This window comes from Crotalus tigris, unplaced genomic scaffold, assembly GCF_016545835.1.
Source record: "Crotalus tigris isolate CLP2741 ecotype Arizona unplaced genomic scaffold, ASM1654583v1 scf7180000024339.11422700, whole genome shotgun sequence".
Lineage (NCBI taxonomy): Eukaryota > Metazoa > Chordata > Lepidosauria > Squamata > Viperidae > Crotalus > Crotalus tigris.
Window position 1 is genome coordinate 11,331,792 of NW_024100509.1, and position 17,608 is coordinate 11,349,399.

General features: G+C 41.9%; 1 protein-coding gene across 12 annotated transcripts in view; it reads left to right on the forward strand.

The window, feature by feature from the left end:
* The window catches only part of FAT3 (FAT atypical cadherin 3), a 550,618-nt gene that overhangs the window by 472,388 nt on the left and 60,622 nt on the right, over window positions 1-17,608 (forward strand). For all 12 annotated transcript variants that reach the window (XM_039325844.1, XM_039325847.1, XM_039325850.1 and 9 more), the window contains 3 exons: window positions 2,015-2,158; window positions 3,615-3,812; window positions 7,333-8,131. In XM_039325844.1, the coding sequence (XP_039181778.1) occupies window positions 2,015-2,158; window positions 3,615-3,812; window positions 7,333-8,131 (1,141 nt within the window). The remainder of the gene's footprint in view (window positions 1-2,014; window positions 2,159-3,614; window positions 3,813-7,332; window positions 8,132-17,608) is intronic.

Genomic DNA, 17,608 nt, shown 5'->3' on the forward strand with positions numbered 1-17,608 from the left:
CTGGTCATAAATCAAAGGCTACAGGTAGTCCTCGACTTACGACCACAATTGAGCCCAAAATTTCTGTGGTTAAGCAAGACAGTTGTTAAGTGAATTTTAATGACCTTTCTGGCCACCGTTGTTAAGTGAATCACTGCAGTTGTTAAACTAGTAAGACAGTTATTAAGTCAATCTGGCTTCCCCATTGACTTTGCTTATCTGACGGTCGCAAAAGGGGATCACAAGACCCCCGGGGACACTGGAACCTCCATAAATACATTCCAGGCATCTGAATTTTGATCACATGACCATAGTGGTTGTAAGTGTGAAAATCGGTCATAAGTCACTTTTTTCAGTGCTCCTGTAACTTCAGACAGTCACTAAACGAATGGCTTTGGTTGAGGACTATCTTATCTGTTTATGTAAGCAAACAGTGTTGTAATTTCTTTTGGGGAAGCAGCTGTCTGGATCAGAACTGTGGAAGATCTGAATCTGACCACCCAACAATCTGTTCTGTGAGAATGAGAGCAGCATGGAACAGCGGATGTACATGCCATTATGCAGATGCACATATATTTATAGGCTGTGGTACCACACTAATCACCAGTCCTTTCCGTTTGCATGGCTCCCAAAGGCTCCACAGATATCAGTAAAGTACTCTAAAAATGGGTCATCTCTACCTTAGTAGAATGGAGAAGGAGAGAGAGAGACACAGAGAGAGAGAGAAGTGAAGGGAAAATAAAGCAAACATCAACTAATTAAACAAGTGTTTTAACCAGTCTAAGGATGGAGATTGGAGACCGGTTAAATTAAGATGTCAGAAGCTCTTGATAGGAAAACTGTATCCGACAATCCATTCTTGTTCCTGGCTTCTTCTGAATTCCTCTTATTTGTGAGCTATTACAGGATTGATTCTTTCTTATTCAGCAGTGCTTTGTCGTTATTTGAAAAATCCCCCTATATCATTCTCTTCCTAGAAATGTGGAGTTAATTGGAATTAAACATGTGGAAAACATAGAGCCTACGGACACTATTGGAAAAACGTACAAACTAATTCAGGGCAAGAAGTCTTACATCCCCTTTTTTAAAAAACTTACCTACGCTGCCAAAACAGCCGTGAAGAAGACAGTGCTTTATAAGCTGACCGAAGCTTTATTATTTTTTTTTCTCTTTATCTCCTCTTTTTTGGACATGCGTTTATTTGTTTGTTTACTATTGCTGCGCCAGTAAAAACCCTTCACTTAGAATAGAAAATGTGAAATCCATTCTGCTACTGGAAAATTTATACAACTTTTGTATACTTATTTATTTGTACCACACTTGTACTACTTTTGCAAATAACCCCGAGGCAGTGAACATACCCTTCCTCCTCCAATTTTCCACACAACTACAACCCTATGAGGTGGGTTGGGCTGAGAGAGAATTGCTGGCCCAAAGTCATCCAGCTAGTTTTCCTGGTTATGGCAGGGCTTGAACTTACGGTCTCCTGATTTCTAGCTTGGAGCGTTAATCACTGGACCAAGCTGGCTCTCTATACCAGTGGTAGCGAATCTATGGCGAACGGGCCAGAGGTGTCACTCAGAGCCCTCTCTGTGGGCACACACACCATCGCCCCAGTTCTGCCTCCCCATGCGGACCCCTCCTCACCAGCAGCCCCCCCCAGAGAGTCACCCTCAAGCACGGCCTGTGCAGAGCAGCACAGCCAAGGACATGGCAGCCAGGCAGTGGGGACAAGACTCTGCCCTCATGCCCTGTTGTGCGCAGATGCTGCGGGGCACAGGTGGAGGGTGTGGCCACTATGGCGCTGCTGGGCCGCCTGGGCGATCTGCTGTGATGGGCCATGGAGGCGATGGGTGGCCCTGTGGGTGAAGTGGGGGCGGAGTGGATGGTGGGGAGGAACAGTTTTTGGGCACTCGGTCTCTAAAAGGTTCGCCATCACTGCTCTAGACTGATTATAAAAAAAAGAGAGACAGAAGGTTTGGATTTGGATCCTTTTCTCAACTAATGTAAGGTTTTTCTTTTAATGTTTGTGCAGGTTTCAGGATATTCATTAGTCGTGCAGGCCCAAGACAGCGGTAAACCTCCTTTGACAGCCACAGTGACAGTCAATGTGGACATTTCTGATGTGAATGATAACAGTCCTGTTTTTACGCCTGCCAATTATACAGCTGTGGTTCAGGTAAGTTGATCCAGCACATCCCAAAGGGCCCGCTCTTCTGACCTTTAGAATATAAAGATGTTTGCATCCAATTTCAGTTCCAATTGATGATTTATCAAGTTGCAGTGCACCGTGTCACATCTTTCTTTACAAGGAAAGGAAGCCACCGTTTCCATAAGCTGCTTCATAAATAGGAATGAGACTCAAAAGTTCTTGTTTGTCTAGGACAGGGGTAGGCAACCTTGGCTCTTTTATGACTCGTGGACTCCAACTCCCAGAATTCCTGAGCCAGCATGGCTGGCTCAGGAATTCTGGGAGTTGAAGTCCACGAGTCATAAAGAGCCACGGTTGCCTACCCCTGGTCTAGGAGGTCTCTGCAAAATCTCGGAGAATTTAGATGGAGTTGTTGTTTTGTATTGAGCTGCAGAGTTGGGTTTTCTAACCTATTGACAATAGGATAAGATATGGGAAAGGAGAAATTAGTGTAGATCTGCCTTTTTGTACTCATTCCTTTACTCACATACATTCTCAAATAGTAATAAAACACTTTGGTCCTATCAACGCTACCAACTGCTCACACTTTAATGGTGCGCAACATATTTACGTCAGTGTTTCTCAACCTCAGCCATTTTAAGATGTATGTACTCCAACTAACTGGAAGTTGGAAGTTTATACTTCTTACAATGGTTGTAAGGTTGAGAAAAACTGACATAGATAGCAGGAAAGGGACATGGAATAAACTATTTCAGAAAGTTGGCAAAGATTATTGAAACCAAGGTAGGATGCCCCTTCTGTTTCTTGCCGATAATATATAGTAACCTAGAGTTGAGTTATTAAAGAGAACAGGTTACTGGAGATGGAGGGGTGCACTGGCCTAGCAGTTAAGATGTTGGGCTGTGAATGGGAAGATTGGCAATTTGAGACCCAAGCACTGTGCGACGGGGCAAGCTCCCATTCCTTGCTCCAGCTCCTGCCCATCTAGCAATTTGGAAGCATGCAAATGCAAATAGATAAACAGGTACCACTTGGGTGGGAAGGTAACAGCATTCCAAGCCTCTCGGCATAAAGTCATGCCAGCCATATGTACACGAAATTGCCTTCGGTCAATACTGGTTCCCTTGGCCAGGAAATTGGCATGAGCACCCCCCCCCCAAGAATCAGACATGACTGGGCAGGAAAAACTTTGCCTTTTACTGAAGATGAAAGTGGAAATGCATCCCTAATTAAAGGCTATAATTCTTGCTCTAAGTGGTCCTCTAAACCAGTCTATAGGTTATGCTAGCAGTACAAAAGTGGGAGGCAAGTGCACATTTTATAACAGATGGCCGATACGAAAAAAAAAACATGTGTGCTGTCAAAAGGCCATACTCTCACATGTTGCTCATCAATGTGCCAAGATATATAATTAAAATTCTGTCTCTCATTTTCTCTGCCTCTGTCTTTTGAACACTGCTGCATTCTGTGATGATGCACAAAGGAAAACAAGCCAGTGGGAACCAGTATTCTGCAATTGGTGGTAACGGATAAAGACTCCCTGCACAATGGCCCGCCTTTCACCTTCGCCATCCTGGCTGGAAACGAAGAGAAAGAATTTGTGCTTGACCAGCAAGGCATTTTGCGATCCGCCGTCATCTTCAAACGCATGGTAGCCACTGAATATGTGCTGTGCATCCAGGTAACCAGTTGATTTGTTCATCCCGGCAGAAAATGGCAGAACAACATTATTAAGCCAGCATCTTTCCTACCCATGTATCTGTGATCACCTTCATGTGATTTTTTTTTTTAGCAATCTTCCTTACAATACACTTTACGGTATATCTTTAAATTTTATTCAAGTGAAGTAAAATCCATTGCAGGAAAATGAAATTTTGAAGCTGATCATCCTAAGGCTGTCATTGTTTTTTCTTTCCTTTTATATATATTAAAAGTTCGAAGAGCAGCACAAGTTTGAAGAGCGAGTACAGTAGTCCTCGAATTACAAAAGTTCATTTAGTGACCGTTTGAAGTTACAGCGGCACTGAAAAAAGTGACTCGTGACCATTTTTCACACTTATGACCATTGCAGCGTCCCCAGGGTCACGTGATTTATATTTGGATGCTTGACAACTGACTCAGATTTATGACGGTTGCCGTGTCCCGGGGTCATGCGATCCCCTTTTGCGACCTTCTGACAAGCAACATCAATGGGGGAAGCCTAATTCATATAACAACCGTGTTACTAGCTTAAGAACTGCAGTGATTCAGTTAACAAATGTGGCAAGGAAAGTCGTAAAATGGGGCAAAATTCACTTAACAAATGTTTCATTAGCAACATAAATTTTGAGCTCAATTGTGGTCGAAAGCCAAGCGCAACCTGTAGTTCTCTAGAAATAATGCAGAGCAAATACAGGTTAAATTAGAAAACAGGAAATGAAAAAGAGGAAATATGACAGAGAGCTATAAGGTGTAATAAGACTTTTAGCATAAAAATGAAGAAAATGAACTTGGAATTTATGATTTTGGAGATTAGACCTGATAGATAGATAGATAGATAGATAGATAGATGGATGGATGGATGGATGGATGGATGGATGGATGGATGGATGGATGGATGGATGGATGGATGGACGGACGGATCAGACCTGGGATTCTTGCTCATTGGGGCAGAGGTGGGCTGCCCCAATGAGCAGTCTGGGTTTCTCATGAGCCCTGGTGGCGCAGTGGTTAGAATGTAGTACTGCAGGCTACTTCTGCTGACTGCCGGCTGCTTGCAGTTTGGCAGTTCGAGTCTCACCGGCTCAAGGTTGACTCACCCTTCCATCCCTCCGAGGTTGGTAAAATGAGGAGGACCCAGATTGTTGGCGGCAATATGCTAACTCTGTAAACCGCTTAGAGAGGGTTGTAAAGCACTGTGAAGCAGTATATAAGTCTAAGTGCTATTTGCCCCTTGGGAAAATTCATTGCCCCCCTCTGGTATAGATTATAGAAAGAAGACAGTCTCGATGTAACTTTAGAGAGAGAGGTTCAATATAATTGTACTTATAATTGCTTTGAAGAATATCAGAAGCTATTTCTTCCCATGTTCATATCTTTACATTTCTCTCCTTTTTTCTGTTTTGTTTATGTCATCATTTTTCTTATAACCCACACAAAATATTGTTTTACTAGGTAAGCAAAAACTCAACATTCTGATTGTAATCCAAATTTAAGTTTTATGAGCATTCCATAATTTGCATGCATAAAAATATAGATGCCAATCAAACCCATAAACAGTTATATGATATCCTGTTTTGGAGCTTGTAAACTCTGGCTGCAGCTTTTTGCCATTTGGGAAATAGATCACAAAGAGAAGATTTTCTCTTGCACGAGAAAAAAGGGGAAGATTTCGCCAGCTGTTCTGTACCTTCAAATTATGCGCAGGCCACCTGTTATAACTGGGTATTCCATTTTTACCAAGAAATAACTGGAAATGTGATTTTTTTTTACCAATTCAACATTAGCAAGCTGGCATTCTTGCAGTTGAATTCTTTCACTGTTGAAAGTCTAAAGTGCTTTTCTTAACTATTTTCTCCATTATTTTCATTGTAGTCTAAGGCACAGCCTGAAAATGATCAATGACATCTTTGAGTGATGTTCAGCCTTCTAAACCCAGTCTTAATTCTTTGTTTCAGAAATTGGATGTGGGAGGAAGAATGACTTTAAAACACAGTGGTTTGTGGAGAAAGAGCATTTCAAAGCTAGAGTATATATTTTACTTTGTAAAAATGCTCAGTTTTTCTTCTCTCACTTCAGAATCCCATCTTACAAGGAGAAAAAAAAAGCCTTGGCTTATGATAACAGACAGCCCATTGACGCATATATCTAGATCAGGGCTTTTCAACCAGTGGTACGGGTACCACCTGTGGTACATTGGCACCTGGCAGGTGGTACACAACCATCCTAGAAAAGTGGTAGCAGGGGAGGAGAATAAGCTGAACCGGTGGCAGCACTGCACAGCCTGAGCGAGAGATGGCTGGAGCTGCAGGGCTGTCGGGGCTCAGCGGAAGCACCAGGATCAGCGCTTCTTTGGGGCTGTCAGGGCTCAGTGGAAGTGCCAGGATCAGCACCAGGCTCTAGCTGTAGCTCGGTGCTGCTCCTGGTGCTTCTGCTGAGCCCTGAAGAAGCACCAATCAGCTGGAAAGCAGCACTGATCCTGGTGCTTCTGCTGAGCCAGGAAGTGCCGATCAGCTGGAATGTTGCAGCATCTCCAGGGTCTTGTGATTTACATTCAGATGCTTGGCAACTGATTCATATTTATGACGGTCACAGTGTCCCAGGGTCATGTGAAATGACCAAAACCTGCTGCAACCACCCAGCAGATGGGGGTGGGTGAATAAAAACCAAACACCCCACCCCCACTGCCAATCCTCAACAGAAATGCTCACAACAATGACAGGAGGAAGAGTGCGGCCGGGCAGGCAGGCAGGCGTCTTCCTCAGCTGTGCCTTGGGGGGCACTTTTTTCAGTGTAACTTTGAACAGTCACTAAGCGAACTGTTATAAGTCGAGGACCTGTGGAGAAGAAAGTCCAGTTACACAATACTGTATTATTTCTCCTTCCAGGAACCTTCACTGCAAATACAGGTAGCCCTCAACGTATGGCTTAATGCTTAGCAACCATTCGAAATTATGATGGACCCTTCAAAAAACTACTTACAACCTAGCTTAAAGATCTAACAAAGTCACCTGATTACATTTTGTGCACTCAGTAAATAGTCTGAATTTATGGCTATTTGCAGTTCCCTGCAGTCACATGATCATGATTTAGGATGGCTTTGCCAGAAAACGGCATTTACTTCTGGTACTTTTTCAAAAGACAACTGGACTTTGTTTTTCCTTGAAGACGTTTTGCTTCTCATCTCAAGACGCTTCGAAGAAAAACAAAGTCCAGATGTTTTCTGACAAAGCACCTTTAGGATTCCCTAAGGATGGGCTCCAGCATGAGTCCAAAAGCTCGGAAGATTAAACTTCTGGTTCCGGTGACCGTCCCAGATTGGGTCCTGCTTATTTGTTATTTGTTCTGCTATAGATTTGCCATCAACCTTTTGCTGTGGAGAGTTTGAAATTTCTTCTGAAGAAAAAGCTGCCCAGATATTTTTAGTTTCCCTTCCTGGGCAACATTGAAAGGGTTGTTTGTGCGACATCATTGAGTTTTCAGTTTCTCATTTCTTGAATTAGGCAAAGGATTCGGGAAAGCCTCAGCAGGTCTCCCACACCTTCATTCAGATCCGGGTGATCGAAGAAAGCATCCACAAGCCAACAGCCATTCCCCTGGAGATTTTTATTGTGACTATGGAAGATGACTTCCCGGGAGGTGTTATCGGAAAGATCCATGCGACAGACCAAGATGTATATGATGTTCTCACCTACGGCCTGAAGTCGGAGCAGAAAAGCTTGTTCAAGGTTAACAACCACGACGGAAAGATCATTGCCCTCGGAGGGTTGGACAATGGGAAGTATATCCTGAATGTATCTGTCAGCGACGGGCGGTTCCAGGTCCCCATGGATGTGACCGTCCACGTCGAGCAGTTAGCCCAGGAGATGTTGCAGAACACCGTCACGATCCGTTTTGAGAACATCTCCCCGGAGGATTTTGTGGGTCTTCACATGCATGGCTTCAGGCGTACCCTGCGCAACGCCGTCCTCACCCAAAAGCAAGATAGCTTGCACATCATCAGTATTCAGCCCGTGGCAGGTAGCAATCAGCTTGACATGCTATTCGCGGTTCAGATGCACACCGGCGGCTTCTACAAGCCGGCCTACTTGATTCAGAAGCTTACCAATGCAAGGCGACACTTGGAAAATGTGATTCGCATCGCTGCCATCCTCGAGAAGAATTGCTCTGGGTTGGATTGTCAGGAGCAGCATTGTGAGCAAAATCTGTCTATCGATTCCCATTCCCTGATGACTTACAGCACGGCAAGGATTAGTTTTGTGTGTCCCCGATTCTACCGAAACGTCCGCTGCTCTTGCAATGGTGAGTGTCACTTCTCATGTCCCCCAGTCTTGTTTGCTTTCTCCCCATTCAAAGCTCCTTTTTTTTATTTCTCCAACGATGTGACCAGCATAAGGAGCTCAAGTCAGATACCTAAAAGATCTGATTCCTTCTGATCTTTGTCAAGCAGAAGGCTGAGACTCTAAATTCTCAGGCTCAAACATCAGAAAGTCTGATGTTGACCGAGGTCAAAGAAAGCTAGTCAACTTTGACCTCTGGGGACAAAAGTAGCCAAACTTTCAGGATATGGCCTAATGAAAGAGGTCAGCCGTGTCATGGAAAAGGGTATGAGATTAGGAGGGGGGGCAAATTTGAGGGCCTGTAAAGCAGTGATTGTGTTAGAACAGTCCCAGACGGTCTGCATTTTTTTTCAGACTGATCAGGGCATCTGACCTGAGCGATAAAGTTTACAAAGACGTTGACTCATTTTCTATTTCGCCAGAGTAATGAAAACCAACAAAGCATGTCATTAAGTAATTGAGACCAAAGAGGGAGTTCTTGACCTTTCCCAGAGCATAGTCCTTATTATATATTTATTTTTGTTATTTTATATTCACACAGGCTGTGAAAAAATATGATCGGAAACTTCTGTACTGTTTTGAAGGTGGCATAACTGCAGCATTTGCTTTTTTTACCGTGTTAGGTGCTGAAAAAACAGAAGAGCCTTGTTGAATTAGCCTGAAGGACCATCTTTGTGGTCCATTAAATGCAGGTTGTATTTTTGGTGTGCCCCTTTCCTAGAATTTACACCCATAAGGAGAAAATATTGGCAGAAAAATACCTTTGAACTGAAATAAGTCCCTCCCCCCAAAGAGATGCCAACCAAATTTCACATGGCGTAGTAAAGGCTGACGCAAAGGAAGGACGTTCATCCTTAAAATATGCATCTTAATTCCAAAGCTTATTCCCACAGACAGATGTCATGGACATTCATTGTTTATGCATGCCAGCTGTGGAGCAATTTCACTTAGTTTACCTTTGATTAGCAGGGATAGTTACCAAAACACAAAATCGGTTGAAAGATGCAGAAGAAAAGGCTTAGTCCTCTCAAGGGTTTTGGACCTTTGTGATGTTTTGAATAGTAGTCAAAAACTAGATGAAGCAATACAGATCCTTTTACTTCAGTCGGTAAAGTTTATGTTTCAAATTGCCTGAGCTAGCTTCATGAAATTAATGAAATGAAATGAAATCTCTTGGTTGCGGGAACAGGGTCTCTAGTCTAACAAAGAGAAGGACTAGGGGTGACATATTTGAAGGGCTGTCACGGAGAAGAGGGGGTCAGCCTATTTTCCACAGCACCAGAAGGCAGGACAAGAAGTAACAGATGGAAGCTTATCAAGGAGAGAAGCAACCTAGAACTAAGGAGTAATTTCCTGTCAGAGAGAACAATTAATCAGTGGAATGACTTGCCTCCAGAGATTGTGGGTGCTCCAACACTGGAGGTTTTCAAGTAAAGATTGGACAGCCATTTGTCTGGAATGGTGAAGGGCAGAGGTAGGCAACCTTGGCTCTTTTATGACTCGTGGACTTCAGCTCCCAGAATTCCTGAGCCAGCATGGGGGAACTATGGCCCCTTCATGACTTGTGGACTTCAAGTCCCAGAATTCCTGAGCCAGCATGGCTCAGCATGGAAACCTCTCCCTTTCCCCTCAGCATGGCTGGCTCAGGAATTCTGGGAGTTGAAGTCCACGAGTCATAAAAGAGCCAAGGTTGCCTACCCCTGGTGTAGGGTCTCTTCTGCTTGAGCAGGAGTTTGGACTTGAAGACCTCCAACGTCCCTTCCAATTCTGTTATTCTGTTAAGTTATCTAGAAGGTTACATAATCAACTATATGGCCCAAGCAAAAAAAATTGAGTATTGTATTTTTCCCCTACAAAAGAATAATTCCCCATTCTAGAATGAAATTATTGCGCTAAACTGTAATCTGTGCTAAATCCCACAAATTTTGCGAAGTAGTCTTCTTAGTTATTCCTTTCTCCTGTTGATTTATTTTTTTTGAAGCCTTCTTTTAATTCAGGTTGTTTTCTTTTGTTTCCACTCAGTTTGTCATCCTGCCATATCCACTCTTCTTTTTGTTTCCTGTCATTTTTAAGGTCTTGTTTTAATGCTTTAAATAATTGTGGGCTGCTCAGAGTTGTTTCAAGTTGTGCAGCGTACCCTTTTGATACATAATTATTTATTCTATTTTGTATACCACTGAATCAATAAGGAATCATGGCGGGTTTCAGCAGTCCAATAAAAACAAACAATTACAACATTCACAATATGCAACTTTTATAAACATTTTGTTGAAAATAGATAAAAATGAACTGTTGGTTGTGGGATTTATTGAATAAAAAGATTATTTAAGAAGGGAACTATGATATACAATATGGGAGGATGGAGATGGTAATTATTAGGTTTCAGTTTGCTACAAAGAATATTCTTCAATACTTTAAATATCTTTTTCTTACTTTTTATCACTCACTTTATTTTACCCTTTGAGTAATCTTTTTTCTATTGCTTCTTCTATTTTATATCTTTACAAAATGTTCCTTTAAGAAAAACGACTTTAAAAAATCCACAGTACTGTAAGCATCTTAAAATCAAAATGGTAAACGATACAGAACAATGTCCGAAAGTTGAGTCATAGCAACTGCACTTATTTTCTTATTGGTTTGAGATGTTTCACTGCTCATCCAAGCAGCTTCATTAGTCAGAGCAAGTTAGTTAGGCAAAGAGTCATTGGAATATATGACTTGAGCTAACCTCAAGAGTTTCCTCTACAAAGTACGTGGCAATATGTTGATGAAGATTCTCAGTCATCCAGGAAAAGTTGCCTGAAAGTCACGTCATGGCAACTGGATTTATTTCCTTGTTGCTTTCTTTGGGGACGCTTAGTCTAGTGATTAAAAATCAGGCGACCATGATTTCTAGTTGGGTGACTTTAAGCCAGCCACACACTCTCAGCCCTAGGAAGGAAGCAATGGCAAAGAAGTTCCAGAAAATTTTACTAAGAAAAATGTAAGGATTTATCCAATTACCAGGAGTCAACCCTGACTGAAATGCATGTGCAGACACATGCATGTTCTCACACACACACACACACACACACACACACACACACACACACACACACAAAGAGTCTAGTTTAGTCCACAGCCCTATAATTTCCTATTGGTTTGTTTTCTAAGTGCTGACCTACTTAATTTCCAAACCAGATAAGTTCAGCCTGATGCTAACACCTATTGAGAACATGATTCTAATCCTAATTACCTGTGAAGATTGGTGGTTGTGGCCTTCTGTAAAGTTTAAATCTTAATTTTTGGGAGCACTGGGTAAGGGTATTGAATGAGCCTGTCTGGAAAATTGATTTAAGATTTTGAGCATGCTGGCTTTTTTTGCTTCTATTCGTGTGTTTTGTATTACGTTTTCACAGTGCTGCTCTGTTTATTGTTTATTTCAGATCCAATGTTAGCTTCATAGGGTTATATTTTGCAAGTGGGGTAGGTGTACAAATAACACACAGTTCCCTAGCCATTATCGGTTCAGCTAACACATTTCCATTTAATTTTATAATATTGTTTAACAACAAAGGGTTGTTCAGAAGAAGGATGAAATATACTTATGAACAGAACAGGTGAATGATCAAATATGGTTGAAACTGATAAGGGAAAATTGTGCTCATGTGATGCTGAATTGGCTCTCCGTTTGCAAAGGGTGGTTTCCAGACTCACCATTAATTCTGGTTCACACATAATGCTAAACCATGATGTATATCTTGAATCAAGCCATTTCATCCATTGTGGCATAAGGATGCTCATATGATCCCCAAGTTGCAGTTTGGTAGTTGCAGAATTGTCTATCACAAAATGTCAAGGTCTTGAATAGCATACAGAGCAGCTTTATGAGGCCTTCTGCCAAGCCAATTTGTCTTTTCTAAGGCTCTTAGGAACTTAATTTTGGGCATTGAGCCAGAGTTTTGAGCGAGTTCAACTCTAGGAAGTAAAGTAGAATGTTTTGGTTAGTATCTCCCATTGCAAAATTGCCTGCTGTTTTGTTACGAATTGTTTTCCCTTTTGGCTTGTTTGTAATTTATTTGTCATAGTGGTTAAACAGCCATAAAGTTGAATAAATGAATTAAATACCGCTTTTCATAGATACTCAGAAGAAATGGGAGGTTCCATACAAACCAAAACAATTGTTATGTTAGAATTACTACAGAGGCTAACCTTTATAATAGGCTTTACATCATTGAAGACAAAGAGAATCTTCAACAGGGGTCTTGAAACTCGGCCCTTTTATGACTTGTGGACTTCAACTCCCAGAATTCCTCAGCCAGGCACGCTGGCTGAGGAATTCTGGGAGTTGAAGTTCACAAGTCATAAAAGGGCCAAGTTTCAAGACCCCTGATCTTCAACTTCTTCTGCCATCCAAGGACTTAGGGGGAAAAAAATGTGGCTCTTGGATATGCACACAGCAGTTGTGTGTCTTCCTTGCAAGTTCATCACCACCATCCAGTGCATCCTTCAGCGTCCTCACATCATAGCTTAGCATTTTCTGTGAGCTTGAATTACGACTCCCACAAGGTGCTGGATCAGCTTTTTAAAACCATTCTCTAGTAATTTTCTAAACCACTGCAGGAACATTTAGAGCCTTGTGGTTATGGTCATTTCCATCTCTTAGAGGTACTTCCGAGAACCGCAGTTTGTGGTGAATTTCCATGGGAATTTGGGAGTGGCAGAAAGTGACAGGGATTTAACCGTTCAGGAAATTTGCTGACACCGCTGCACAGGATACAGTATAGTTTAAATACTGGTTGTCATAAGTCAGCCCCAACACTGACAGAGCACCACTTTCTAGCATGACAGCAGTTGGTTTTACTGTCTGGAAAATAACAGAAGATATAATTGGTAGGCTGGGGAAAGAGGAGAAAAGAGAGCAGACTCCATACTTTGGGTTTTTGCTCTCATTCTCTAGCATGACACGTCTAAAAAAAGACCTAACTTGAACCCAAGCCTTCCGTGCCACACCAGTAATCCAGCAATAAGCATCGTGCTGCTCAGAGTCACTAGGGAGAGAGATCGTCTTCCTAATAACAAATAAACCCTTCAAATGTTGAACTCATCCTGCAGTAGTAATCCTTCTGTCAGTTATCCTATCATCCAAGTCAGTTAGGATAAAGAAGTAGGTGGACCAGGAAAAACACAATTAAATGTATCCAATAATTTCAGTTATAATTAAATGAAAATAATTCAACCACTCAGCTGCTTGATTCAGCACAGTTAGGTGGGAATGAAAAAGCTAGTAGCCCTGAATCGCTTAATACAGACATGTCAAACACAAGGCCCGGGGGCCGGATGCAGCCTGCAAAGTGGTTTCATGTGGCCCGCGAAGCCATCCTGGAAACAGTGAGGGAACGGCCCCCGCTGCCTTGGCCCTGGCCCAGGCCGGCCAGAAGCCAATGTACAATTTTGTGGTGGCTATCTTGGCACTTGCTCCGGTCCCACCCCCTTCTGCCAGAGACCCTCAGATCTGTCCCACTCCTGCCCAGGCCCCTGATAGGCACCCTTGACGCAAACGATGTAGAACTGGCCACGCCCACCCAGTAGGCCACACCCGCTCCATCCACGCCCACTCAGTAGGCTGCACCCACTCTGGCCACACCCACCCGGCCTTCCCAGGGCAACCGCAATGCTGATGCGGCCCTCAGTGAAATTGAGTTTGACACCCCTGGCTTAATAGGTTCAACCATTCTCCGCAATCCCAATCCAAAACCATAATCGTGATTTTGCAGTATTGTACAAGAAGGAATCTTGACACTCAGTAGAACTTTCTGCTACTCCAGCTGAGATGTCAGTCAACACGATTCTTGAAACACTCCCAACGAAACAAATCTCAAATGTGGGTCCTTGGTGCTCTCTGAGCTTGTTGTTTTCTTGTAGATGTTTCATTACCCAACTAGGAAGTTGGGTAATGGAAGGCAGTGAAGGCCCTTCTCTTCCAGCACTGATGATGTTACCTAGTTAAGTAATGAAACATCTGCAAGAAACAACCAAGTTCTGAGAGCACCAAGGACCCCACAGGACAGGGGTGTCAAACTGCCAGCCCTTGGACCGGACGCGTCATCCGGAAGCCGCACCCACCCCATTGCCAGCAATGGCAAATCCGTCCCGATACGTTGCACGACGTCACGTGACGTCACGAGTTTGACATGTCTGCCACAGGAGAACTTGAGCTACAAAAATATTCTCTTCTATTGGTACAAATGTTAAAGAGTTTGCTTTGGGGGGAGGTGAGGGGTACAGATAGTCCTCGACTTACGACCACAGTTGAGCCCAGAATTTATGTTGCTAAGTGAGAAATTTGTTAAGTGAGTTTTGTCTCATTTTACGACCTTTCTGGCGACATCTGTTAAGTGAATCACTGCTGTTGTTAGGTTAGGAACACGGTTGTTAAGTGAATCTGGCTCCCCCATGGACTTTGCTTGACAGAAAGTCACAAATGGTGACTCCGGGACACTGCCACCATCATAAATAGGAACCAGTTGTCAAGCATCCGAATATAAATCATGTGACCAATAGGGATGCCGCAATGGTCATAAGTGTGAAAAATGGTCATAAGTCACTTTTGTCAGTGCCGTTGTAACTTTGAATGGTCACTAAATGAACCGTTGTAAGTCGAAGACTATCTGTGGTTCTCTTGATCTTCCAGGATCATTTGGAATCAACTCTTAGTACGAAGACGTTTTCAGAAGTCCCTCCAGTTCTACTTCAGTGTTGCTTTTAATAATAATAATAATAATAATAATAATAATAATAATAATAATAATAATAATAATAATAATAAAGTTGGAAGGGTCCTTGGAGATCATGTAGTCCACGTTAGGCAGGAAACCCTAACATTTCGGACAAATGGCTGTCAAGTTTCTTCTTAAAAACTTCCTGTGTTGGCGCATTCACCGCTTCTGGAGGCAGGTTGTTCCACTGGTTAATTGTTTTAACTGTCAGGAAATTTCTCCTTAGTTCTAGGTTACTTCTCTCCTTGCTTAGTTTCCATTCGTTGCTTCTTGTCCTGCCTTCAGGTGCTTTGGAGAATAGCTTGACTCCCTCTTCTTTGTGGCAGCCCCTGAGATATTGAAACACTGCTATTTTATTGGGGCTTCTGTGCTTAACTTGGAAATATTGCAAGGAGTAGCAGTCCCTAGGTACATTGATTTTCCACTGCTATTTATGATGCTCTTGCATGTGGCTTTTTTCCATTCTCGCAATGCTAAATCATTCCTATCAGAAGCCAAGGCACGTTCTGGAAAGTAATTAATGTCATCCTTTTCTTGTTCAGCATGTGATCTTACCTGTAGTGGCAACGAAGAATCAGCCCGGGATGAATAGGATAGATGGGGTTTTATAGTTCAATAATCAGGGCTGATAATTGTGTCACCACAGGGGAGGAAATGATGGCTAAAAAAAAAATGTGACTGCAGCTGTTAAATGCTAAAGTGATCTTGGGTATCTTTAGACCAAAAGAAATTAGGGATGAGCAGTATAAACCTTTATTTTGGATGTGCCAAAATACTGATTCTAATGTCTACAACTGTTTTTATTCATTTGCTTATTTGAATTTATTTATTCGCATTTATTAGCTTCCCAACTCCAAGTGTGTCCAAGTAACTTGACTACAGTTTATGATGTTAACACAGAAAGCACCTAAAAACAACGCTACATCCCTGCACATACATGTCTTTCATATGCATAATTTGCATGCATACGTTCCAGTGTGCATATGAGTGGCATGCAAAACATTTTTCATAGTAAATTGCAAGTTCAGGTGAATGAATATACTATGTAGGGAATGAATAGCTAAATTTTACTGGAGTCACATACCTGTATAGTGTACTATTCTTTTAATACAGATACAGATAATCTTTGACTTATAACAGTTCATTTAGTGACTGTTCGAAGTTACAACCGCACTACAAAAAGTGACTTTTGGCCATTTTTCACAGTTATGACTGTTGTGCCATCCCAAGGGTCATGTGATCAAAATTAAGACACTTGGCAACTGACTCATATTTATGACCATTGCTGTGTCCCGGGGTCATGTGATCAATGGGGTAGCCAAATTAATAACTGTGTTAATAACTTAACAATTGCAGTGATTCACTTAACAACTGTAGCAAGAAAGGTCGTAAAATGAGACAAAATTTACTTAACAACTGTCTCATATGGCAACAGAAATTTGGGACTCAGCTGTGGTTTTAAGTCAAGGACTACCTGTATATTTATGTACATGTTTTGTATATGTTTAAAAGTGTGAACACAGCAGTGCACATATTGTATACTATACCCGCCATTTTGGATTTCCCTATTTGCTGAGGAGAGCAGAAATTATTATTCATCTTAATGCATGCCTAATGCATTTCTCCCACTTCACGATGAGATCATGTATTTTTCCCAGCAATTCTCTTTCAGCCTAAGTAGGATATATCCCTTTTCTTATGTTCTTCAAGAAATTATTTTTTCATTTCAAAAATAGAACATGAACCACTGCAGTAATACTGTATTATTATTATTATTTAAAGTGTTATGTATGTGTATACTTTGAGAGGAAGCAACTAAATTTCATTTTTAATGTATGCCATTGTGCCCACAGGAAAAAATGACAATGGGCATTTCATATATATGTATGAAATTAAGAAGAAAATGCGGTGTGTATATTATATATTATTTGGCCAACCCGGCTAACCCAACAGGAATGCATTATTTTATTGTCATTACAACATGGCATAAGAGCACAATCCTATAATAAAACCAATTAAGTGAAGTCTCAAAGAATAGTACTGTGTTGCTATGCGCTGGTTGTCCTTAACAGAACAGAATAACAGAGTTGGAAGGGACCTTGGAGGTCTTCTAGTCCAACCCCCTGCTCAAGCAGGAAACTCGGTATCAGTGGTTCTCAATCTGTGGTCCACGGACTCCTGGGAGGAGCACAGTGTCATCATAGCAGATCCACGAAGGCTTGAAAAGATGTTGTGATTTAAATCTTGAATTGTGTCTTGGGGGGGTCCGTGGCCACCAATAGTATTTAAAGGGGGTCTGTGGTGAGGAAAAGGTTGAAAGCCACTACTCTATACCATTTCAGACATAGGATTGTCCAATCTCTTCTTAAAAACCTCCAGTACTGGAGCACCCACAACATCTGGAGGTGCTTCCACTGATTAATTGTTTTGTCAGGAAATTTCCTGTCCTGTTTGTTCTGGAACCAGGTGGATCAATTTTACCAGGCAATTTGAAATTTGATTTGTTGGTTTTTTTAAACTGCCTGTTTGCTCTAGTTCCAAATAACAGCACATTCATGTAACATGGATTAAATTATTTAACTTACAAGTTAGGCATGACCCATTTCGTTTTTGGAAGATTTACTCCCAAGTAAAGAATCCTTGGATTGGATTCTTACTCTTTTTACTCAGGCCCCAGAGAA